The 23,881-nt window shown below is 56.5% G+C and overlaps 2 protein-coding genes across 16 annotated transcripts; one reads left to right on the top strand and one right to left on the bottom strand.

Moving 5' to 3' along the window:
* The first annotated feature begins 1,492 nt into the window (after positions 1 to 1,492).
* Positions 1,493 to 9,970, top strand: NEIL1 (nei like DNA glycosylase 1). Of its 13 annotated transcripts, none has more exons than XM_030931711.1 (12): positions 1,493 to 2,311; positions 2,423 to 2,504; positions 2,680 to 2,755; positions 3,696 to 4,150; positions 6,879 to 6,998; positions 7,092 to 7,155; positions 7,370 to 7,469; positions 8,487 to 8,614; positions 8,970 to 8,997; positions 9,151 to 9,212; positions 9,376 to 9,541; positions 9,688 to 9,970. In XM_030931711.1, exons 4-12 carry the CDS (start codon positions 3,717 to 3,719, stop codon positions 9,756 to 9,758), a joined length of 1,173 nt encoding a protein of 390 aa, XP_030787571.1. In that variant the 5' UTR covers positions 1,493 to 2,311; positions 2,423 to 2,504; positions 2,680 to 2,755; positions 3,696 to 3,716; the 3' UTR covers positions 9,759 to 9,970. The 13 variants fall into 13 exon arrangements, 11 of the variants coding, with proteins under 11 accessions (XP_030787571.1, XP_030787567.1, XP_030787568.1 ...); XM_030931707.1 differs by having other exon boundaries at positions 2,680 to 2,838; XM_030931708.1 differs by lacking the exon at positions 2,423 to 2,504 and having other exon boundaries at positions 2,727 to 2,838.
* MAN2C1 (mannosidase alpha class 2C member 1) lies at positions 9,928 to 23,839 on the bottom strand. 3 transcript variants are annotated; one of them, XM_010381891.2, is made up of 26 exons: positions 23,199 to 23,839; positions 22,820 to 22,945; positions 22,278 to 22,401; positions 21,279 to 21,349; positions 18,877 to 19,054; positions 18,386 to 18,575; positions 17,027 to 17,133; positions 16,728 to 16,838; positions 16,241 to 16,333; positions 15,990 to 16,106; positions 15,691 to 15,786; positions 15,451 to 15,596; positions 14,970 to 15,093; positions 14,499 to 14,620; positions 14,312 to 14,397; positions 14,029 to 14,184; positions 13,737 to 13,847; positions 13,476 to 13,608; positions 13,121 to 13,225; positions 12,879 to 13,035; positions 12,615 to 12,758; positions 11,517 to 11,626; positions 11,330 to 11,409; positions 11,025 to 11,173; positions 10,833 to 10,942; positions 9,928 to 10,757 (listed from the first exon to the last, which is right to left on the bottom strand). In XM_010381891.2, the coding sequence occupies exons 1-26, from the start codon at positions 23,297 to 23,299 to the stop codon at positions 10,631 to 10,633; spliced, it is 3,174 nt and encodes a 1,057-aa protein (XP_010380193.1). In that variant the 5' UTR covers positions 23,300 to 23,839; the 3' UTR covers positions 9,928 to 10,630. The 3 variants fall into 3 exon arrangements, with proteins under 3 accessions (XP_010380193.1, XP_010380190.1, XP_010380191.1); XM_010381888.2 differs by having other exon boundaries at positions 13,476 to 13,570; positions 13,737 to 13,834; XM_010381889.2 differs by having other exon boundaries at positions 11,025 to 11,104; positions 13,476 to 13,570; positions 13,737 to 13,834.
* Positions 23,840 to 23,881: the final 42 nt, after the last annotated feature.

The following is a 23,881-nucleotide window of genomic DNA, read 5'->3' as shown; positions in this document are numbered from 1 at the left end:
TTCAGAAAGGTGTCATGAAGACAAAAAAGAAGGGGATGAAGTGGGGGGGAGAGGGGAAGGTGGTTTCATCTAGATTTAAAATTATTAAAAATACATTATCTAGCCGGGCACGGTGGCTCACACCTGTAATCCCAGCACTTTGGGAGGCCGAGGCAGGCAGATCATGAAGTCAGTAGATCGAGACCATCCTGGCTAACAGTGAAACCCCGTCTCTGGGCCGGGCGCGGTGGCTCAAGCCTGTAATCCCAGCACTTTGGGAGGCCGAGACGGGCGGATCACGAGGTCAGGAGATCGAGACCATCCTGGCTAACATGGTGAAACCCCGTCTCTACTAAAAAAAAAATTAAAAAAAAACCTAGCCGGGCGACGTGGCGGGCGCCTGTAGTCCCAGCTACTCGGGAGGCTGAGGCAGGAGAACGGCGTAAACCCAGGAGGCGGAGCTTGCAGTGGGCTGAGATCCGGCCACTGCACTCACGTCTGGGCGGCAGAGCGAGACTCCGTCTCAAAAAAAAAAAAAAAAGAAACCCCGTCTCTACCAAAAAAATATAAAAAAATTAGCCAGGCCTGGTGGTGGGCGTCTGTAGTCCCAGCTACTTGGGAGGCTGAGGCAGGAGAATGGCATTAACCTGGGAGGCGGAGCTTGCAGTGAGCAGAGATCACGCCACTGCACCCCAGCCTGGGCAACAGAGGAAGACTCCATCTCAACAACAACAACAACAACAACAACAACAACAACAACAAAAAGACATAATCCTTGATTGGAATCTGCTTGAACAAACCAGATATATAGACATTTTGAGGGCCGAGCACCATGGCTCACACCTGTAATCCCAACACTTTGGGACCCCGAGGTGGGGGATCACTTGAGCCCAGGAGTTTGAGGCCAGCCTAGGCAACATAGTGAGAGCACGTCTTTACAAAACATGAATTAGCCAGGTGTGGTGGTGTGTGCCTGTAGTCCCAGCTACTCGGGAGGCTGAGGCTGAGGATCACTTGAGCCCTGGAAGTCGGAGGCTGCATGATTGTAGCTGGGGGGACAGAGTGAAATCCTGCCTAAATATATATATACATATATTTGGGACAATTGGGGAAATCTGGATGTGGACTAGCTATTAGATGATATTAAGTCACTGTTGGCTGGGCATGGTGGCTCACTTCTGTAATCCCAGCACTTTGGGAGGCCGAGGTGGGCAGATCACTTGAGGTCAGGAGTTCAAGACCAGCCTGGCCAACAAGGCAAAACCCCGTCTCTACTAAAAATATGAAAATTAGCCAGGCGTGGTGGCACATGCCTGTAATCCCAGTTACTCGGGAGGCTAAGGCAGGAGAATCACTTGAACCTGGGAAGTGGAGGTTGCAGTGAGCAGAGATTTCGCCACCGCACTCCAGCCTGGGTGACACAGTGAGACCCTGTCTCAGAAAAAGTTACTGTTAACTAATATCTAATAACTTAGATATTATTAGATATTGTCAACTAATAGCAAGTTGTTAATTCTATTCATTTATTTTGGCAGAAGTATTTTAAAGTAAATTAGACAAATCATGACATTTCATACCCAATACTTTAAACATGCATCTCTAAAAACCAATTTCTTACAAAGCCACATAATTTTATTACGCCTCATAAGGAGACGTAGCAAGGTAGTGTGGAGGGGAAATCGTGGAGATGGGTTAGGCATACACTTAGAATGAAGTGCAAATTCCACACGGAGCCCCTCCGGAGGCCCAGCTGGACCTGACCTGGGTCCTGTTTGCTTCTCTGTCTTCACCTCCCATCACTACCCGCAGCTACACTCCAGCCACACAGGACTTCTTTGAGTTCTTTCAGTGACCAATCTCTTTCTCGCCGCAGGGCTTTTTCACTGGCGGTTCCTTCCGCCCAACATGTCGGGTTTCTTCCTTTTTGCCGGCTGGCGCCTTCTGATTTCAGAGACTCTCCAACACAACCATCTGAAATGGGTCTGCCTCCCCGCCTTTTCTGTTGTTGCTTGGCTGCACGTCTGACCGGGCCGGCCGTGATGATGTTTGTTTATGAGTTAGGTCTGCTTGTTCGTTGGTGCTTAGTGTCCCCACCGAGTCCCTAGGGCATGCGCGTACCGCGCACCTGTGCACGCCCTGCGCGCACCTGCAGGCGACTCCGCTCTGGCTCGTCGCTGCTGTTTCCTCCTGGGGGTGCCGACCCTGTCCCAGGCTAGCTGGGTGACTTCCCCCAACCGCAGAGACAGCGGCGACCCGGAGCCTGAGACCTGCGCCCGCATCCCGCCAGCGCCAGGCAGTGGGAAGCCAGGTTCCTCCGCCATCTCCCAGCCAGGTAACTGACCGGAAGCCTGCCCCACAGCCCGGAAGCCCCCCGCCCCCCAGCTCGGGGACCCCACCCCGAGGAGTCGCTACCGCCTCCCTCAAGGACTACACCTCCCAGCAGCTCCCCGCGCGCTCCTGGGCGCCGCCCGTCCTGGCGTTAACCCTTTAGTCGCTGCAGTGGCGAGGAGCGGAACGGAGTGCAGGTTCCCGGGGAGGGGGCGTGTAGGATCAGGGTGCTGGGGGTGCGCTGTAGGGCTAAGGAGAGGATGGGCTTTGGGGGGCCCTGAGGAGGAGGGGAGTCAGGACTATCCGAGGGCAGGGTTGCAGCGGGGGCATGGGGAGGGCGGGCCCTAGAGCGCCGCTCCTCCCCAAAACTAGGATTTGGAGCCTCACGTTCTCCCAGAAAACGAACCTGTGGTTGCCAGGCCAGGGGCGGCGCCCAGGAGGGGACAAGGTACGGGCGTCTGCCGTCGCTAAGTGCCCCCTTCCACTTGAGGCACACCTTCGCTTCCGATCCCGAACCGCCCGGGGACAGAGGCAAGTGGCAAAGCGGGGAGGGCGAAAGTGAGGAGTGGGTACCCCCACCCCAGGGACCAGGCGCTGCCGCGCGCGGGCCCTTTGCCTCCCCCGGGCCCGGGGCCGGAGCTCGGGGAGCCCTTCCTGGTGCCCCTAGTCCTCCTGCGGAGCCATGGGGTCGGCTCCAGCGCACGGCAGCAGACCCCTCGCCTCATCCTGGCCCCTGCCCTGACCCGGGGGCGGCCGCGGGGGTGTCCGGCCCGTGGGGCAGGCCCGGGGCTCGCTGCGGCCTAGCGGCCAATCCCGCTGCTCCCTCGGGCCAGGCTGAGCTTCACTTTTTCACTCGGTGGCGTCCTAAGTGGGTGGGGTGGGGGGCGCAGGGAGGGGCGGCCACGCGACTCTAAGACCCTTTCACATGGTGGGAAGGCCCGGAGAAAGAGTCAGCGTGTGCGGAGGGGGTGCCCCCGCAGATGGGGGGTCGGGAAGCCTCCCTCAAGTGTCCAGGACAGAGGGACAGCAGGGGCCAAGGCGGAGATGAGATCAGTGAGCGAGGGGAGCCCGGGAGAAGTGAGGCTGCAGCCGCGGCCCCGCAAGGGTTCGGACTTTCCTCTAAACGGGGCGGAAGCCCATGGAAGGAAGCGGTTAGCAGCAAGGCAGAGTCCTACCCCCTCTGCAGCCCCAGCTCCCAGCGCCCTGGGTTTTCCAGGCACTTGTCCGGGTAGGGGATTCAGGGCAGTGGCCAGGCCCGCACTTTCCTGCCAGCCTCAGCTGGCCACATGCCCCTCTGACCCTCCGAGTTCTCCTCTAAAAATGGGGCCGACAGCCCCTACCTCACAAAGTCCACACCGGGCTCCACCTGCTACCTTCCTCCCCGATAGGACTCCGCCGCCCCGCTAAGGATGCCTGAGGGCCCGGAGCTGCACTTGGCCAGCCAGTTTGTGAACGAGGCCTGCGGGGCGCTGGTTTTCGGCGGCTGCGTGGAGAAGTCCTCTGTCAGCCGCAACCCCGAGGTGCCCTTTGAGAGCAGCGCTTACCGCATCTCAGCTTCAGCCCGCGGCAAGGAGCTGCGCCTGATACTGAGCCCTCTGCCTGGGGCCCAGCCACCCCAGGAGCCCCTGGCCCTGGTCTTTCGCTTTGGCATGTCAGGCTCTTTTCAGCTGGTACCCTGCGAGGAGCTGCCACGCCATGCCCACCTGCGCTTTTACACGGCCCCGCCTGGCCCCCGGCTCGCCCTGTGTTTCGTGGACGTCCGCCGGTTTGGCCACTGGGACCTTGGGGGCAAGTGGCAGCCAGGCCGCGGGCCCTGTGTCTTGCAGGAGTACGAGCAGTTCAGGTAGGGCCAGCACCAGGTGTGATGAACATAGTCATGCTCTGTTAGTGCCTTCTTGGCCAACAAAGGGCAAGTCCCTGCCCCTTCTGGGCCTCAGTCCCCTCTCTGCAGATCAAGACAGTGCCCCTGTCCTGGGTCAGCTCCCTGAGCCAATGGACATGGAAACTCAAAACTAATTGGGGGCCGGGTATGGTAGCTCACGTCTGTAATCCCAGCACTTTGGGAGGCCAAGGCAGGCAGATCACTTAAGGTCAGGTTGAGACCAGCCTGGCCAGCATGGTGAAACCCTGTCTCTACTGAAAATAAAAAAATTAGCCGGGCATGGTGGCACATGCCTGTAACCCCAGCTACAGGCTGAGGCAATAAAATCACTTGAGCCGGGGAGGCAGGGGTTGCAGTGAGCCGAGGTAGCACCACTCCACTGCAACCTGGGCAACAGAGCATGACTCTGTCTCAAAAAATAATGATAATAATAACTGATGGGGGAGGAGAGAGGAGAGTCAAGAGGAGGATGGGTAGGCACTGCCCTGAGGACATGTGGCCAGTTAGTGTCAGAGAGGCTGGGGCTCCCACCCACAATCCCACACCACCTCTCAGGGCTCCCAGGAGGCTGAGAAAGTAGAGGGGCTTTAACATGGTAAGTGAGGCTGAGCAGAATTGTTTCAAGGGGATGGGGAGGGGACTACCTCATGACATGGCTTCCGTCTTGGGCTTTGTGGTCTCCCACATCCGGCCTGCCCACTACTCTGTGTCCTGTGGTCTCCTCTGTGCCTCTTCCCTGCCTGCAGGAGGGTGTAACAGCCCCACCTGGGATGCGACGCAGGTCACCTCAGATGGTACAGTGTTGGCCACTTCCTTTCCTCTGAAGAGGAAACGTGTATGAGTCTGTTTCGTGCCAGGCCTTGTTCTAGGGGCTTGAGGTACAGCAGTGAACAACATGAATGTGGACCCTGCTCCCACAGAACTGATGTTCACATAGGGGAGGGGAATGAGAAATGGACTCATGCCTGAGGAAAACCCAACAGGTGAAGGAGGTAGAGGATGACTTGGTCGAGGGTAGGGGTGCATTAGCAATGGCCACTCTAGGGAGGTTTGAGCTGAGGCCTGACTGATGAGAAGGAGCCAGCCAGAGGAAGGCACTGGAACTGACAAGAGTCACAAATGCAGAGGCCTGGAGTGGGCTTGGCAAGTTCTCCCTTTCTGGGGGACGCTGGGTGTCCGTTGGCCCTTAGGAGACTTGGATGCCTGTGGGATGGGTCGGGGATGTCTCTGGTGCCTTAGAAGGCCATTGACTCCTGGCCTTCCCATGTGTGAACCCCAAGCACATCCCCAGGGAAACATCTGTCTTTGGTTCTGAATTCTTCCAACCTCAGCCTTCCTGGGGAGTCACGCCACAAGTTAACTCTGCCAGCTGGCTCTGAAGTTTCTCTCAAACCGCGAGCATTTGGGCTGTTTTCTTAGTCCTCCAGCTGGGGCGTGTGGCGATTGGCTTCCCTCAGGGATCAGGGCACCTCCCAGGCTACCCTTGTACCTTCACCCCAGAGCTCTGTCTTCTGGTCCACTCATCACACCCACTAGTCAGTCTTGCCATGACCCTTTTCCGCAAAGAAACAAGATGTGCATCCTCTTTACTGTGGGGAGGAGAGACCCATGACCCTTGGAGGTGGGGCGGGAGCTGCTAGGGCCCTCACTGGTACCCCACATATCTGCTGCACAGAACCAGACACTATCTAGGATCTTGAGAAGAATGGACCCTAACAATGGCAAACCCACATATAGTCTAACCCACCACACATGCTATACAGGGAGCTCCAGACTGCAAACGCACTTGAGGTCCTGTGGCCACACTATTCTCATGAGGTGATAAACTCACAACCTCATATACAACCTCATGTTGCTTTTTTTTTTTTTTGAGACAAGTGTCTCACTTTGTTGCCCAGGCTGGAGTGCAGTGGTGCCATCACAGCTCACTGCAGCCTCAACCTCCAGGGCTCAGGTGATTCTCCTACCTCAACCGCCTGAGTAGCTGGAACCACACGAGCACACCACTAAGTCCCTGGCTACTTTTAAAATTTTTGGTAGAGACGGAGTCTTCCTTGTTGCCCAGGCTGGTCTCCTGGGCTGAAGCAATCCTCCTGCTTCAGCTTCCCAGACTGCTGGGATTATAGGTGTGAGCCGCCACACCAGCCTCACGTTACTTTAGATCAGTATTTTTCACCTTTCACAATGAATTTATTTTTAATTTTGTTTTTATTTTTTGAGATGGAGTCTCGCTCTGTGGCCCAGGCTGGAGTGCAATGGCGTGATCTCAGCTCACTGCAACCTCCACCTCCCTGGTTCCAGAGATTCTCCTGCTTCAGCCTCCCAAGTAACTGGGATTACAGGCACTCACCATCATGCCTAGCTAACTTTGTATTTTTAGTAGAGACAGGGTTTCACCATGTTGGCCAGGCTGGTCTCAACCTCCTGACCTCAAGTGATCTGCCTGCCATGGCCTCCCAAAGTGCTGAGATTACAGGTGTGATCCACCGTGCCCGGCCGTCCTTTCACAATGAATTTAAATCCCATGATGTTCCCATTTAACAGATAGGAAAACTGGGGCAGGGAGAAGAGAAACTGGAACTCTGGAAGTTTCCTTCCCCTTGCACCCAGAAACAGGTTCTCTGAGCCCCTCTCCCCACCCCATGGAGAGTGGGGATGGGTCTTATGCACCCAGACTGTGTCCCTCCAGGGAGAATGTGCTACGAAACCTAGCAGACAAGGCCTTTGACCGGCCCATCTGCGAGGCCCTCCTGGACCAGAGGTTCTTCAATGGCATTGGCAACTATCTGCGGGCAGAGATCCTGTACCGGTCAGCAAGCAGGCATGGGCATGGGGACTGGGGTGGGCCAGGTGTGCCCACATTCCCCACTGCCTAGCATGGCTTCCCCTCCCCCCACTACAGGCTGAAGATCCCGCCCTTTGAGAAGGCCCGCTCCGTCCTGGAGGCCCTGCAGCAGCGCAGGCCGGTGAGCCCAGAGAGGGATGGAGCACATATGCTGGCACGCTGGTGTCCACGTGGGCTGGCAAGGAGATGGGTGGGGCCAGGTGTCCCCAGCTTAGCTCAACAACGGGGGTGGGGAGGGGATGAACCACCCAAGGTCTGGCCAAGCTCACAGGGAAGGTCAGTTGCCTTTACATTGCCCCGCTGACAGACAGGTCCTGCCCCTGCCCCTTCCTCAGAGCCCGAAGCTGACCCTGAGCCAGAAGATCAAGGCCAAGCTGCAGAATCCGGACCTGCTGGAGCTCTGCCACTCAGTGCCCAAGGAAGTGGTCCAGTTGGGTGAGGCCAAAGATGGCAGTGACCTCTGCTTCAGCAAATGATTGTGTAACCCTGGGGCACTTGTCCCTCTCTGGGCCTGATTCACTGATTTGGAAGTTTGTAGCCCTAGTTACTCAATGGACTAGGCCTCCTCACTTGTCAATAGTGTTTCCAGGCCGGACGCAGTGGCTGCCTGTAATCCCAGCACTTTGGGAGGCCGCGTGGGGTGGGTCACCTGAGGTCAGGAGTTTGAGACCATCCTGGCCAACATGGTGAAATCCCATCTCTACTAAAAATGCAAACGATTAGCCAGGTATGGTGGTGGGCACCTGTAATCTCAGTTACTTGGGAGGATGAGGCAGGAGAATCACTTAAACCGAGGAGGTGGAGGTTGCAGTGAGCCGAGATCACGCCATTGCACTCTAGCCTGGGCAACAAGAGCAAAACTCCATCTCAAACAAAACAAAACAAAACAAAACATAGTGTTTCCTCCAAGCTGCCCATGAGACAGGCAGGACAGGGATTCTTTCATATATTCACACACACACACGTGTATATATATTACTTTTGGTAGAGATAGGATCTTGCCATGTTGCCTGGACTGGCCTCAAACTGGGCTCAAGTGATCCTCCCACCTCTGCCTCTAAGTAGCTAGGACTACAGGCTCATACCACCACACCAGGCTAATTGTTGAAATTTTTTTTTGTAGAGACAGGATCTCCCTATGTTGCCCAGGCTGGTATTGAACTCCTGGCCCCTAGGGCTCCTCCCACCTAAGCTTCCCAAAGTGTTGGGATTACAGGTGTGGGCCACTGCACAGGGCCAGGACAAGGATTCTTAATCCCACTCCAGGATGGGAAACCCATGGCCGAGTGGGAAGAAACCAGCTGAGGTCACATCACCAGAGGAGGGAGAGTGTGGCCCCTGACTCAGTCCATCAGCTTGTGTAGCTGAGGTCTGGGCCAGGTCTAACCAGGCTCCCCACTCCTCCCAACCTGAGCCTGCCCTCTGATCTCTGCCTGTTCCTCTGTCCCACAGGGGGCAAAGGCTACGGGTCAGAGAGCGGGGAGGAGGACTTTGCCGCCTTTCGAGCCTGGCTGCGCTGCTATGGCATGCCAGGCATGAGCTCTCTGCAGGACCGGCATGGCCGTACCATCTGGTTCCAGGTTGGGCCCTACTGTTCACACAGGCAGAGACCCCAGGAAGCTGATGGGTGGAAACGTGGGCTCACAAGAATTCGGGTGGAGATACTCAGGGCCTGTCTAGACCCTCCAAGGATCACACTGTTCCTGAGGGTCACATCCCTCCCCTCCCTTGCGTCCCAGGGTCGCAGCTAGTGGAAGTAGCCCAAGGGCAGGGCAGCTTTGCTGATGTGGACTCTGACATGGGGGAGGTCTTCGAGGCTTCCTAGGGGAGAAGCTACATTGATCCGGATGGGTGTGTGTGAGTCCCGCCTCTCTAAGGAATACTGCCCCTGTGCCAACCCAGGCTGATTCCTGAATTATCCCCATCCCATTTTAGGGGGATCCTGGACCCCTGGCACCCAAAGGTAAGCTACTCCTAATGTAATAGGCTAAGAGAGCAGAAAGGACTTCACACCTGCAAGGGCTACAGCACCCTTCTCCACCCTATCCCCCTGCAACCCTGGGAGTCACCCCTGGGCAGGATAGGACCCTCCACCTCCAACACCAGTGTCCTACAGGGCGCAAATCCCACAAAAAGAAATCCAAGGCCACACAGCCGAGTCCTGAGGACAGAGTGGAGGTATCGCTGCCTGCTCCCGCCTCCTCTTCCCCTGCACTCTCCAGCCCTGGCTGCCCCTCCTAGGCAGCTGCCTTACCCTAAGAGGGTGGGGGGAATAGTGGGCCCTAACCAACCTCTGAACTGCTCTCTGAGCATCTCAGGGACCCATGTCTCCTCCATCCAGGACCCTTCGCGTCCAAGCAAAGCCCTTTCCAGGACACGAAGGGCAAAGAGAGACCTTCCTGAGAGGACGGCAACTCAGCGGCCTGAGGGGTCCAGCCTCCAGCAGGACCCAGAAGTTCCCACAGTGCCCAAGAAGGGGAGGAGAAAGGGGAGACAGGCAGCTTCTGGTGGGCTTTCCTCATCACTCCCAGCAACTGGCTCTACAGGAGAGGATGGGATGGTGGCCTAGGAGCGCGTGAACAAAGGTGGGAGAGAGGCTGCCACAACAGCCCCTGGGAGTCTGAGCTGACCATTTTGCCTGTTCTTCCCCCAGGCCACCGCAGACCCCGGAAGGTCAAGGCTGACACCCCATCCTTGGAACCCGAGGGGACCTCAGCCTCTTAGCAGGAGGGTCTCCTTGTTGCACTCACCCTTTTTGTCTTGCCCTGAATCTGGGGGTCTGAATTCTTGGGAGCAGGCAATATCTGAAGGTGCAAACAGGCCCTACAGCTGTTCCCTGCACAACTCTCATGTTTTTAATTGTACCCCACCTTCCACATCTTTAAAGCTCATGTGAAAAATGCTGCATTTTTAATAAACTGATAAATTTGAACTTCTTGGCACCTCTTGGTCTGAGATGGCCAGATAGGAAGGGCCTGCTGCCCAGTCCTGGGGACAGGAGGCCCAGCTCCTCACAAGGCAAAACTGAGCCCCCATGCCAGTCCTCAAGTCTCTGGCTCTATCAGAGGACAGTTTGCCTCTGCAGGGACAGCCCCTCAGAAGTGGTACAAAGACCCTGGCCCCAGGCCGCCCAGTAGCCATAGCTCCTTCAGTTCAGATTCTCCAGGGTCCAGGGTTGTTCCTCCATCCTGGCAGGAGCCAGGCAAAACCCACCCTTCGGCCCCTCCCCAGCCCCAGGCCCAGGCCCTTTGCCTGCTGGCACAGGGGGGAGCTTCTCAACTCAGTCTCTTCATTGGCTTTTGGTCACTCGAGGTCACCAATCTCTTGTGGGGGCTGCAACCCAGACCCTGCACACACAGGTACTTCAGGATCTTGCCCCTACCCACCAAATACCTGGGAAGCCATCCCACCCCAGACCTCCCACCCCAATCCCAAGCCTGAGGATGGGCCCTAAGGGGAGCGAGCAGCAGCTACCAGCAGGGTTCCTGATCCAAGGATTTATTCCACAAGAAGAGGCTGATCCCTGCTTTAGGCTGGGGAAACAGAAATTAGGAGTCCCCAGAGCCTTCCACAAACAAAACCCCAGCCCCAGGGACTCAGTGTGGTGGAGGCTGAAGCACGAGCAACAGGGACAGCACTTGGAAGGGAGAAAAGGTGAGCTTCAGGCGGCTGTCCCGAAGGGGCAAGTGGCCAGCAGGGTCTGGTCGCTCCAAGAGGTCGCAGCTAGAGAACAGGAGGGGCCATGAGGGCTCTGCGAGGGTGAGACTACCCCCGCTCCCATCCCGCACCGCCACTCACAGGATGGCGTCCTGAACTGGCAGCGACAAGTGCAACCAGCAGTCCACGTGGCTGCCGTGGGCTTCATACAGCCTCAGGACCAGCGAGCGGCGCTGGGGGCTGCTCTCCGCCTGCAGAGGGGACACGGCTGGTGGGCGGGGCCGAGGGCGGGCCCAGTCCAGGACCCCGCCCCCAGCACATCCCACCCCTTGCCTGCTTGACGGTCTCCAATACGACCGCGGGTGAAGACAGGGAAAAGGCACTCCAGGAGGTGGCGGGCGCTGGGCTGGGGGCTGGCAGAGCCAATAGGGGGAAGTTTAGGCTGTAGGCAGCTTGGATAACGCCAGCATCCTGGAAAGAGCCTGGGGTATGACCAGGAAACAATGCTGGTGGAGAGTGTGGGCTACCCTCCCATGTCCCTAGAAGGAACAGGGAGCCAGGCTGCTGGGGTTTGGGCTCATAGAAGGGCAGAGAGGTGTCTAGGGCTGCAGGAAGGCCCCACCGTCCCCAGCACTCACCTTTGTGCGGCATCAGCGCGTAGGTGAACTCGTGGCGCCCCATATCAGCAGTAAAGTCTGGGGCTTTAGGCGCCCGCAAGCTGGGGTAAGGAGAGCGGGTAGGGGCCAGGCTGAAGCTGGTGGAGTTATGGCCGGGAAGACCCATGTCCCCATGCCAGCTCCCAGGCCTGGTGGGTACCCCACTTACAGCGAGAGGCTGAGGATGCTGCCTCGCACTGATGCGCCATACTTGCAGTCGTTGAGCAGGGCCAGTCCGAAGCCATGTTCTGACAGATCCATCCAGCGGTGGGCCCACACCTGGAGAGCAGATCCAAGACCCACTTGGTGGCCCTGTGCCCCTCTCTGTGCTTTCAGACTCCAGAGCTCCTGTCACTAGGCTGAGTACAAGCTCTAGAACCACACAACTGAACTCCAGCTCCCACTGCACGGGGCTCTGGGCATGCCACCCAACCTGCCTAAGCCTCAGTTTCCTTATCTGTGAAATGGGAATAAATAATAGTACTCACCCCACCGAATGATCATGAGTATCAAATTAAATGCAAAACTTTTTTTTTTTTTTCACACAGGATCTCAGTCTGTCACCCAGGCTGGAGTGCAGTGGCATGATCTGGGCTCACTGCAACCTCCACCTCCTGGGTTCAAGTGATTCTCCTGCCTCAGCCTCCCAAGTAGCTGGGATAACAGGGCATGTACCACCACACCCGGTTAATTTTTTTTTTTTTTTTTGAGACGGAGTCTCGCTCTGTTGCCAGGCTGCAGTGCAGTGGCACAATCTCAGCTCACTGCAACTTCCACCTAAAGGGTTCAAGCGATTCTCCTGCCTCAGCCTCCCAAGTAGCTGGGACTACAGGCGTGCGCCACCACACCCAGCTAATTTTTTTTATTTTTAGTAGAGACAGGGCTTCACCATGTCGTCCAGGATGGTCTCGATCTCGACCTCGTGATCCGCCCGCCTTGGCCTTCCAAAATGCTAAGATTACAGGCCTGAGCCACTGTGCCCAGCCAATTTTTGTATTTTTAGTAGAGAAGGGGTTTCACCATGTTGGCCAGGCTGGTCTTGAACTCCTGAAATCAGGCGATCCACCTGCCTCAGCCTCCCAAAGTGCTGGGATTACAAGCATGAGCCACCGTGCCCGGCCAATGTAAAGCATTTAGTGCAATGCCTGGCACGCACCTTAGGAAGCAGCAAATGTTGATTATCCTCTTCCTCCCCAGCCCGTACCACACAAGCAGTCTCCCCAGCCAGGGAGGAGTCCAAGGCCACCCCCACCCTGCCATGTCAGACCTCAAATCGAGCCCAGTCCCAAGAAGTATTGTAGTGGGTAGGTCGCTGCAGGTGCCCAAACTGGATCTCATAGGTAGCCTGGGAACTCCGCACGCGGGCAGGGAACTCCACCTTCAGGAACTTGTGGGCCTCATGCCAGTGTACCTGGGAGCAGGATGGAGGGTGGGAGTCAGGGAAGGAAGAGACACACCCAGGCCTGGGGCTGGCCCCTCCTTACCAAGCACACTTGGGGAAAACAGCCACCCCGTCCCCCTCCCCCACTACCTCGGTGTGGAAGCGGACATAGGGGCAGCCAACATCCAGCACGACCTCCTGGCTAAGTCGACTGTTGGGGCTGATCTGCAGCAAGAACCAGGCGCTGCCCCGCAGGCCACCCTCAGTGCCCACTGCCAGGGTCCCTGCCTGGCCCAGCACAGGCTTCCTATGGGACAGGGATGGACATACTGAGCCAGAGCAGCCTGTGTTCCTGCCACCTCCACCATCTCCACATGCTGCCCAGCCCATACCGTGTCTCCAGGTGGTAGTCCATGACGTCCCATGCATCCCAGTACAAGGGGACATCATCAAACAGCACAAACTGGTTCCCCACAGCACCCTCAGCAATGGCCTCCCTGGAAGGACATGGGATTGATGCTGTACAACCATCTGACCTTGCTCCCTCCAGCTGCTCTTGGTGGGGTAGGGTGGAGTGAGTAGACCCAGGGGACAGGGGACTACTGCCCAGCCTGCCCTGCTCCATGTGTGGGTTCCAGCCCACAGCCACTGGTGGGCTGCTGTGGGCAGTGTTGCAGCCAGGGGAGAGAGGAAACGGGCTGGGGTCTACTTGCCAGGCACTGGGAAAGGGCAGCAAGGAGTTGGCACCTGCCAGAGGCCACCAGGACCAAGGATGTCAGGCGGCCAGTCGGGTCCAGCTTCACTCGGATGATGCCATTGTCCAGAGTCACGGAGCCGTCAGTCTTTGTGGGAGGAGGCCTTGAGGCTGAGTCTGTAGGGGCTTCCCACACCAAAAGTCCTCCCACGCCAACCCCAGCCCCGCCTCACTACTTGCTCCAGGCAGGGGAGCTCAGTTGTTAGGAAAGCATCCCAGCACAGCTCCTGCCCCTCAGGACATGCAGGACTCACCTCTTGCACTACGAACACAGGCTGCTGAGGCAGCAGGGGCTGCAGCGAGGTGGGGGGAGGAACAGGAGCATAGCCCATGCTGGGCACTGTCACCAGGGCTGGGGGTGAGGCCTGGGCATCAGTGCAGCCTTCCTGACCTTTCAGGAAGCTTGCGTAGGTGGGGGTGGGGTGGTGGAAGATGAACGACTACTCTCCAGTCAGGGGCACCCAGATCCCTAGGGGTATCCCAGGCCTGATCTGTCTGGCCTCCATCCTTCCTGCTGCAGTAGCAACCCTTCCCCTCAGCTTGTACCTAGGCTGTGGGCCCCACCAGGCTTGGGCAGGGCCATCACTTCGGTCCGCTTCCAGGGCAGTGTGTTGACGATGAGGAGGCCCTCGGGACCTGGCTCCCCAGCACACAGGGCTGCGGCTGCGGCGCTGAGCAGTGTATTGCCATGGGAACGGATGTCTGAGGAGAGACTGGCTGGTCATAGGTGGGCAACAGGTCTGGAATGAGCCCATGGGTATCCCACAGGAGACACTCGGGGCTCAGCCCTGGCATTGGAGAGAGCGGGAAGGACTACTGTGAGCCTAACCTTCGTAGTGGCACATGGCTTCCTCTGCCACCATCTGGATGCAGCTTCCAGTCACCACATCATGGAACTGGTTCAGAAGCAGAAGCCTGCAGGGGCCAAGGGCAGGGATGGGAAGACTGGGAGGGGCAGCCACAGAGGTATTTGCAGTGAGCAGTCAGGTGGGTGGCAGGGGCAGAACCAGGCTAACCTCCAGAGGTGCTGCAGCTGGGCTGCTGGGTATAGGAACTGGGTACTGCGGGCCAGGGCCAGGCTACTGAGCAGCTCCACATCGTGCAGGATTCGCTCACATTCCCGGTTCCCCTTCTTGATCTGAGCCCAGGATGAGATGATTAGTCTGGAGCCTGCTTAGGTGTCCCAGGACACCTTCCAAAGCCCTCCCTTACTCAGAATCCCTGAGGACCCCCTAAGGGCCTCGTGGAGAAGGCCTCTGGCAGTGACCTGCCTTAAATGCCTTCCCTCTTCTCCCCGCAGCCCAAACCCCTTTCTTCAGGGACACTGCCTCCTTCAAGTTTTCTTGACCAACCCAGGTCTTGAACTTCTCTCCTCCAAACTTCTCTTCCCCTAGATCTGGCCTGGGCTCTCTCCCCTGCTGCCTTCTCTGACCCTCTGCAGATCAAGGGCACGCCCTCCCTGCACAGCCCTGCAACCTGCCCCTGACCTGGGCATGGGTGGTGTATGTGCCATTGTGCAGCTCCAAGAAGAGCTCCCCAACCCACGTGCACAGCTGCCCTGAGTCACTCTCCAGTGCCGAGAAGAGCTGCCTTGGAGAAGATAGCTGCACCCTGAGGAAACCACAAGTCTGGGTCTCCCAGCCTTGGAGACCACATGGCTCACCCTTCTTCCACACCAGAGCAAAGGATCCAGCCCCTACAGAGAGGAGCCACTCCAGAAAGCTCCCCGTCCACACATTGCCAGCCCTGGACGCCCTAGGAGAGCCTCTCTTTCTGGTGGGCTGGAGCCCTTACCACCTTCAGCTTTTCCCCCACCCACCCCCAGGGTGGAAGTTTGGAGGAACCCGTGGTCTAGGATTGGAACAGGACAAGGTCCAGATGAGGGGTTGGGTCCAATGTCTGAGGGAAGGCAGGGCTCATGGCAAGGGCCCAGGTTGGGGCTAAAGGAGAGCCAAGGCCTGGCCTGACCTGGGCAGCCCATCCGTATTGCTCAGGCGCTTCAGGCGGTCCAGCATGGTCTGGGTGGGGCCACCACCCCCATCCCCAAAGCCAAAGAGGAAGGCACTGTGGTTGGCCCGCCCCTTGTCCCGGTTGTTGGCCACAGTCTTCAGCACCTAGACAGGTGAGGGCAGGCCATCATGGATCAGCCTGGGACAAGCCAGCCCTCTCCAGTCTGCCCCTACCCCACCACCCTAGGTGACCCCTCACCTCCTCCACGCTGCCCTGCATCACATAGGAGTCGCCAGGTGGGAAATGGACCAGTACGCGGGAGCCATCCAGCCCCTCCCAGAAAAAAGTATGGTGCTACCAGCAGAGAAACAGAGTCAGGGCTGAGGCAGAGCCAGGCCTTCCAGACTTGGTCCTGCCCCTGCCTGCTATGTGACCCTGGCAGAAGCAGTGAGGGTTTGGTGGTCTGTCTAGGACCCCTCAATAAGGGGGAAGAGGCAAATGGGCCAGGTGGGACTCTGACCCACTCTGACCCTGACCCCCCCTGAGGCCCTGCTCACTGGGAAGGAGTTCACCAAATTCCAGCTCAATTTCTGGGTGAGAAAGCGCCTGATGCCACAGCCGTGCATGATCTGGGGGAGCTGTGCTGAGTAGCCAAAGGTGTCCGGCAGCCAGAACTGCGGGGAAAGAGGATCCTGGAGTGCAGGAACCAGAGCTCCAGGTGGACTCACCCCAGCCTCAGCCCCTCAGCACTCCAAGTCGAGCGCCAGCCCCACTTGCCCACAACCTGGTGCAGCAGCTCTCAGCCTACCTCGGAGCACATCTTCCCAAACTCCTGCAGAAAGAAGTTCTGGCCCTGCAAAAACTGCCTCACCATGGCCTCTCCACTGGGCAGGTTCCCATCCTGGCAGCGAAAGAAGTGGGAGGCAGCCCAGGTCAGCGCTGGATGGGGAGCAGGCAGGCACTCAGGCCAACCCACTCCCTGCAGGAGAAGCCAGGGCTGCTCCAACATGGGAGTTACAGCCGGAACTCAGGAAGGGCCCCTGTCCTTCAGGCCTGACTGTCCATCTGCCTGAGGGGGTGCTTAGGACTAGGCCACGCAACTTGTCACAGTGTTGGAGGCTCTCCTCCCGCTTCAAGTCCCAGGCCTTGAGATCCCAGGGACTAATGAGCCAGCCCTGCCACACAGGGGATGAGTGGCCTGTGGAAAGTCACCAGCAAAGCCAGGAGGGCTGGGGCTACCTGAGGGAAAGCCGTTGTCATATGGTTCAAGGCTGAGGGGTGCTCAGTGCACTTACCATCTCCACCCAGGTGCCCCCCACAGGCACAAACTGCCCACGGCACGCAAACTCCTGGAGGCGGGAGTGCAGGCCAGGGTAGCGGCTCTTCACCCACTCCAGCTGCTGCGCCTGTGGGCAGGTTGAGGGGAGCTGGGCCCAGAGTGATGAGGGCCCCACCCAGGACAGAGCATATGGGACTCAGTGGGTGGCTAAGGGTGAGGAGCAGCCCTGCCCCCAGGCCCAGGAAACCTTCAGGGCCTGTGGAGCTCCAGGGAGGGCCATGTGCTTCCCTTCCCCCTCACAGCTGTCCCTCTGACCTGGGAGCAGGCAAAGATGAACTCAGGGTTTCGCTCCATGAGCTGCAGGGCGGTCACCCAGCTCCGGGCACATTTCCTCATGGTCTCTTTGAAGGGCCAAAGCCAGGCTAAACGGGGAGTAGGGTGGAGGATGGAGGGAGTGGCAAGGCTGACCAGGCCCGCGCTGGGGTTCCAGAGGGTCACCTAGCCTCCCTCCTATCCCAGGCCCTTCACCCTGGAAAGCCCTGTGGTGTCTCTCCTGAGCGGTCACTTCACTTCACTCCAGCAAGGTGGGAGGGGGGCTGGGGAAAGGAGGCGGCAGTGCTATAAGGCCAATTATACAGGTCAGGAAATGGAGGCTCCAGGTCCCGGAACAGCTTCAGTCCTCTTGGGGAATTAGACATCCCCTAGAGGATCCTACGAGAGGCAGCAGGGTCTACCCTGCCACTGCACACACTTGACGGATACCTGGGAACAGGGGCATGGCTCCCAGGATGGAGCCAGCTGTCCTGCCAGAGGTGCTACAGCCTCTCCTGACCCCCAGGCCACAGTTCCTCAGTCTAGAACCTCTCACACCTTACCCTACATCTTGGCACAGCAGAGAAAGCCCTTGTTCTGTGATCCCAAAACTTCAGCTGCATCAGAATCAATACCTTCAGGAGCTTGTTAAAAATGTGGATTTCCCATAAAACTCAGACACTGCAAACTTGAGGAAGCCTCTCTGGAATCCCCCAACCCAACTGGAGTAAGTACCTCTTCTGCGCTCTCCAGTGCCCCAGACTCCCCACCACTGTGACACCAACTCTGCCTGCTGAATCCTTCTCTATAATCCTACCCTCAATATCTAGCATGGGCCCCACGAGGCATCATATTTTGTTGAAAGAATAAATGAGGCTGGGCACGGTGGCTCACGTCTATAATCCCAGCACTTTGGGAGGCCAAGGCAGGCGGATCACCCGAGGTCAGGAGTTCGAGACCAGCCTGACCAATGTGGTGAAACCTCGTCTCTACTAAAAATACAAAAATTAGCCAGGCGTTGTGGTGGGTGCCTGTAATCCCAGCTACTCAGGAGGCTGAGCAGGAGAATCACTTGAACCCAGGAGGCAGAGGTTGCAGGGAGCCGAGATCACACCATTGCACTTCACCCTAGGTGACAAGACTAAGACTCCATCTCAAAAAAAAAAAAAAAAAAAAAGAATAAGTGAATCCAAAGCAAGCAGAGCCCACAGTCCAGCCCCCTGGTCCCATTTTACAGATGGGGAAAACTCAGGTCCAAGAGGGACAGGAACTTGCTGAGCATCACACAGTGCTTCTAGGACACACCCAGGTCTTCAAGGGCACTCCTGCCTCCCCAGCCAGCCCAACCAGCTGCTGTCCTACCTGTATCAATGTGGCAGTGCCCTGTGGCATGAATGGTGTGTTGGCTTTCACCTCCACGTTGGCCAAAGAACCTGGAGGCCAGGGCCTGGGCCACTGGGAAGGTCTCGGGCTGGGCAGGGTCACACACGTTCACCATCTGGTTGGCTGTGTACAGGGCCTGAAAGCTGCGCTGGTTGTCCTTCCCGAGGCCCTGCAGCAGGGTTCTGCCCCTTAATCCCCTTTTCAAGCACGGCTTCCAGACCTAGGCCCCACTGATCTCCTCAGGGCTCTCAGCAGAGCTCCCCTGACCTCCAACCCTTTTTCCCTGCTGGTACCCCTGCTCAGCACCGTGTCCCCCACCTCTTCACATAGGAAAATTCTCTCAACCCTCAAACAGGTGGAAACCCTCTTCCTACTCTGGATTCCGAGAGTCCCATTTATCTGACCCAAAGAACAACCTTCTTGGAGCAGGGCTCTAGAGGGTAGCAGGGGGTACAGGGGGTATAAAATACCTTGGCTATGCCCAGCAGCAGCTCCAGATCCACCAGGAGCATGTGGACATCTCGGTGGAACACAGCCAGCTCAGCTCGGCTCAGCTGGAACATCTTCTCAGGATCAGGGGCTGCAATGATGCTTCCCTTCCCGGCCCCCAGGAGTCCATTGCAGGCTACTTCCACATAGAGGGTGAGGCTACAAACATGGGGAGACAGCCTCAGGCTAAGGGACTAGCACAGCACTCTGGGGACCTGGGGAGGGACACCCAGGAGGCATCCAGCTGAGGCCAACCTGTCTGCTTTCAGGATCCACTACCCAGAATATCCCACAGTGTGTCAAGAGCGCATGTGGGAGGGTTGGGGTACAAACACCAGATGGATCCTATGTCCTGCTGTCAGAGAGAATAAGTAGCAAAGTTTGGAACCATGTAAATTACACTGCTGTTTAGTCTTATATTTCCAAAGTTGTCTTTGCAAAGCACTGCCTTGGTCTTGGAACCCTCTTTGCATATTAAAAGCATGTTCGGATCTCCCAGGCTCGAACTTTTAGACCCAAGATCTAAAACCAACATGGCTAACATGGGCGGGCCATTCATTGGAGAACAGGCTGGGCTGTGGTGATGCCATACTCAGGCTGCAGAGAACAAACACGACTTCCTTAGGGAGGCCTTGCTGACTCCACTTCCCCACTAAGTCTAGAGCAAATTCCTCAGTGGAGTACCCAGGATTTTCTTCCAGAGCCTTCAGCTTTGTAATTATATGAGTAGACCTGTCTCCCTTTGTTGGCAAGGACTATTTTATTCACCACCATACTCCCAGTGTCTGGAAGCATCTGAAACAGTGTTCAATCAATATAAAATACAATAATAACGTCTAAGAAGTGTTTTTAATGGTGTCATAAAATGTCCATGTTATAACATGAAATGTAAGAAGTCAGGATACAATCTCAACTAGTAAAAACTACACCAGGATGAGTCGGGCACGGTGGCTCACGCATGTAATCCCAGCACTTTGGGAGGCTGAAGTGGGTGGACAGCCTGAGGTCAGGAGTTTGAGACCAGCCTGGCCAACAGAGTGAAACCCCATCTCTACTAAAAATACAAAAAATTAGCTGGGCATGGTGGTGGGCACCTGTAATCTCAGCTACTAGGGAGGTTGAAGCAGGAGAATTGCTTGAACCTGGGAGGCGGCGGTCGCAGTGAGCCGAGATTGCGCCATTGCACTCCAGCCTGGGTAACAAAAGTGAAACTCCATCTCAAAAAAACAAAACAAAACAAAACAAAACAAAAACAAAAAAAAACAAACAACAACAACAAAAACTATGCTGGAAAGATACACCAAAAACATGAATACTGGGCTGGGCGCGGTAGCTTGCACCTGTAATTCCAGCACTTTGGGAAGCTGAGAAGGGTGGATTACCTGAGGTCAAGAGTTTGAGACCAGCCTGGCCAACAAGGTGAAACCCTTTCTCTACTAAAAATACAAAAAAATAGCTGCGCGTGGTGGCGCACACCTGTAATCCCTGCTACTCAGGAAGCTGAGGCACGAGAATCACTTGAACCTGGGAGGTAGAAGTTGCAGTGAGCTGAGATCCGGCCACTGCACTCCAGCCTTGGTGACAGAGGGAGACTTCATCTCAAAAAAAAAAAAAAAAAGAACATGAATGCTGAGACGTTAATAATGTTCATCTCTATTCTAGGGAGTGGAATAACAGTAGTTATTTATTTCTTTGTGCTTTCCTGTATTTACCACAAGGCAAACATTATTATTATTATTATTATTATTATTATTATTATTTATTTATTTTTTTTTTTTGAGACGGAGTCTTGCTCTGTCTCCCGGGCTGGAGTGCAGTGGCCGGATCTCAGCTCACTGCAAGCTCCGCCTCCCGGGTTCACGCCATTCTCCTACCTCAGCCTCCCGAGTAGCTGGGACTACAGGCGGCCGCCACCTCGCCCGGCTAGTTTTTTGTATTTTTTAGTAGAGACAGGGTTTCACAGTGTTAGCCAGGATGGTCTCGATCTCCTGACCTCGTGATCCACCCGTCTCGGCCTCCCAAAGTGCTGGGATTACAGGCTTGAGCCACCGTGCCCAGCCAAACATTATTATTTTTGAGACAAAGTCTCACTCTGTTGCCCAGGCTGTAGTGCAGTGGTGTGATCATGGCTCACTGCAGCCTCAGCCTCCTGGGCTCAGGTGAACCTCCCACCTCAGCCTCCCAGGTAGTGTGGGTCACTGCACCCAGCCCATTATTTTTATGGTTAGGAAAAAATCATGCTTTTAAAAGCAAACAATGAGATGTGAGGATGATTGTGCTAGAGCAGAGGGGTGCTTCTAAGATCACTCTGGGCCTCAGCTCCTCCTTGCTCACTGGTACTCCCTCCCTGACATCACTGGTCAACCAGGGCACAGGGACTCACCTTCGGGGGTCTCTTTCCCCCAGCCTGTCAGTCAGGACATAGCTGGTCTTCTCACCCTCTTTGGTTAAACCCTAGTGGAGGGGGGGAGTGAGAAAGACAAGGCTTGAGGCCTTTGGACAGTTCAGATAAAGTGTAAGCCATGGGGAGACAGGTCCCTCCATCTGGTCCCCAGCTCTGGGTCCTCGCTCCCAAGCAGGGCCAAGATTGGCAAATCAGGGACCCTTGGCAGTAGATGCCCCAATTCCCATGGCAGCCAGCACCATGAGCACCAAATAGCCCCCGTTTACCAGTGGCAAAGCCATGGTCTTATGGGAAGGGCCCTGGGAAGGGGTTAGGAGGCCTGAGTGTGGATTCTGGTGGCCTCTGCACCCCTAAATAAATACCTGAAAAGAAACTCCATGAAGTTAGGGGCAGGTTTGCCTCATTCTCTGCCACACCCTAGTGCTTAAGAGTATGGCCCAGAATGGACACCAGGGGATATTTGCTAAGTCAGTGAAGGGAGGGAGGGAAGGTCTCTGCCTTCTTGTAGCCAGGAAGAACAGTCTTAAACCCAGATTGAGAGTCAATCCAACTTGAAATGGAAGCTGTGTGAACCTGAGTGAGTGAACTAACCTCTACACATCTCAGTTTCTTAATCTGTAAATGGGTATAAAGACCTACTAGATAGGAGTATAAGGACTAAATCTGATAAGGGTGGAGCATGAACAAGACACTTAACAGTGGTTATAGCTGGGGAATGGGATGGGTGATAGGGAGAGATCCATTACTTTATCTAGAACTGTTTGAAATGTTTTCCTATAAGTTTGTATTACATAGAATAAAAACTAAGGACCAATTGCAGAGATGCCCAAGTGACAACTTCCTTAGTCTTGAAATCCTGATACCACCCTGTAGGCAGAGCAACTCAGCTGTGGCTTCTCTAGAGTCCACAGGAGAAGGTCTGTAGTCATTTCAGGGCTGAAATGTGGCCATACCTGGCCCTAGGGCAGGGTTCCTCACCTGGACAGGTTCCCCATCACGCCACACCAGACCTTCTCCATCACTTTCCCAGCAAAGGTGAACTTCCTGGCCTACCCATGCCTCTGGGATGGTCAGTTCCACCCGGAACCAGCAGGTCCACCATCTGCAAGAGAGCTGTTGTGATAGGCCCAGAGCCCAGATAGCCCTATCCTGATATCCTTCCTTGGATAAAGTGTCGGCCGGGGCTTGCAACTCTCCAAGAATCTGCAGTGTCACAAGGTACTCAGCTTTGAGTCACAAGAAAGGAGCCACAAGGTGAGAAGCAAGATGAGGGAAAGAGGCAGAGGCGTCAAAGGTTCGTGATCCCTAGGGTGCCCTTCCTAAGGGATGTCCAGAGGCGGCTATGTGGGGATGAAAACCATCCCCTGAAGACTAAGGGACCAGGGAGCTGTTCCCAGCAGAGGGTGCTGCTCGATCCCACGTAGTTGCCTAGGGCAGAGGGCGGACAACGGTGTGGCCGGGAGCTGGGTTGGGACTTCCCTTAGACCCGTAGCCCCGCCCACCCGCTGGGCGTTACCTACGTGGGTCCGAAGCTGCAGCCGACCTGCGCTGGGCGGAAGTCCCGCTGGACTGCCTCCTCGTAGGGAAGCCTATCTGGCGTCAGGAAGCTGGAGAGCGCAGCCACAGGGCAGCTGGCCCCAAAAAGCCTGCGTAGGACGGGCCAGTGGGCATATGCTGGAGGCCACCCCGTTTCCGCCTGGGTGCCAGCTGGCCAGTGAGGTCGCACTTTCCCTGGATCCTCCGCCAAGAGGGCTGCCTGGCCGCACTGCGGCAGTCCATTCCCTTCCCCCTCCTCCCCGGCCTCTGCCCTGCCCGCGGCGAGCACTTCATTCCGCGGCCCGGGTGGCTGCAGCTTGGGTTTCTCCCCGGAAGGAAAGCCTGAAGCGCCAGGGGCCACACCTGCCGCGGAGGTTACAGTCGGTAAAGTAGACCGGCGACATGAACTTCTCCACCCGCTCCAGCGTGGTGCGCCAGTGCTTCAGGGCCGGCGCAGCCGCCATCGCCGAGCTCTCGCTCCTCTTTCCGGAAGGCCCCTGGCGCTACAGTCCCGCTCCACCGCAGGAAACCAAAGGTTCCGGCGTCCAGAGGGTGCCTCCCAGCCCCGGGCAGCTTTGCTTGGCACACCGGCAGCGCTCGGAAGCCCAGCTGCTGTCTGAACCTTGAGCCGAGTTGCAAGCTAGAAACTGTGTTTTTGAGGCCCCCCTATGTTGTCCGAGATAGTGGGCCGCAGGGCAAATCTCAAAATAAAATGGGAAATTTGACGATTAGAACTCCTGAAAGTCTCGGGACAGAGACTTAGGCCATTCGGCAAGAAGGGCACGAGCCTCAGCTGCTGCAGACCCAGCCTCAGAAGCAGCAACCGGGAGGGAGACCTCTGGCTCTAGCTGTAGTTGAACACAGAAAGTGGTGTTTGCTTAACGTGGAGAGCCAGACTACCCGGAGTAGGTGTTTTCATACCGGACGGAGGTCAGGGTGTTAGTGAGCAGGAAGGTAGAGCTTTACGCCCAAGTTACCACGACTTCCTCGATTACAGGCTTTACTGAATGTATATTGCTAACTCTTGCACATCAGCAGAAACTCTG

Source organism: Rhinopithecus roxellana, chromosome 5 (assembly GCF_007565055.1).
Source record: "Rhinopithecus roxellana isolate Shanxi Qingling chromosome 5, ASM756505v1, whole genome shotgun sequence".
Taxonomy (NCBI): domain Eukaryota; kingdom Metazoa; phylum Chordata; class Mammalia; order Primates; family Cercopithecidae; genus Rhinopithecus; species Rhinopithecus roxellana.
This window is presented reverse-complemented; position numbering and strand designations above follow the sequence as displayed.

Bases quoted from the DNA above. Each gene is read 5' to 3' on its own strand.
- NEIL1 (XM_030931705.1), top strand. From the start codon at position 2,636: ATGGGGAGGGCGGGCCCTAGAGCGCCGCTCCTCCCCAAAACTAGGATT. The intron at 7,156-7,369 runs GTGAGCCCAGAG...CCCCTTCCTCAG, and splicing joins CCCTGCAGCAGCGCAGGCCG to AGCCCGAAGCTGACCCTGAG. The intron at 9,213-9,375 runs GTATCGCTGCCT...TCCTCCATCCAG, and splicing joins GTCCTGAGGACAGAGTGGAG to GACCCTTCGCGTCCAAGCAA.
- MAN2C1 (XM_010381891.2), bottom strand. From the start codon at position 23,299: ATGGCGGCTGCGCCGGCCCTGAAGCACTGGCGCACCACGCTGGAGCGG. The intron at 16,334-16,727 runs GTAAGTGCACTG...TTTCGCTGCCAG, and splicing joins GGGGCACCTGGGTGGAGATG to GATGGGAACCTGCCCAGTGG. The intron at 14,185-14,311 runs GTTAGGCTCACA...GTCTCTCCTCAG, and splicing joins AGCCATGTGCCACTACGAAG to ACATCCGTTCCCATGGCAAT.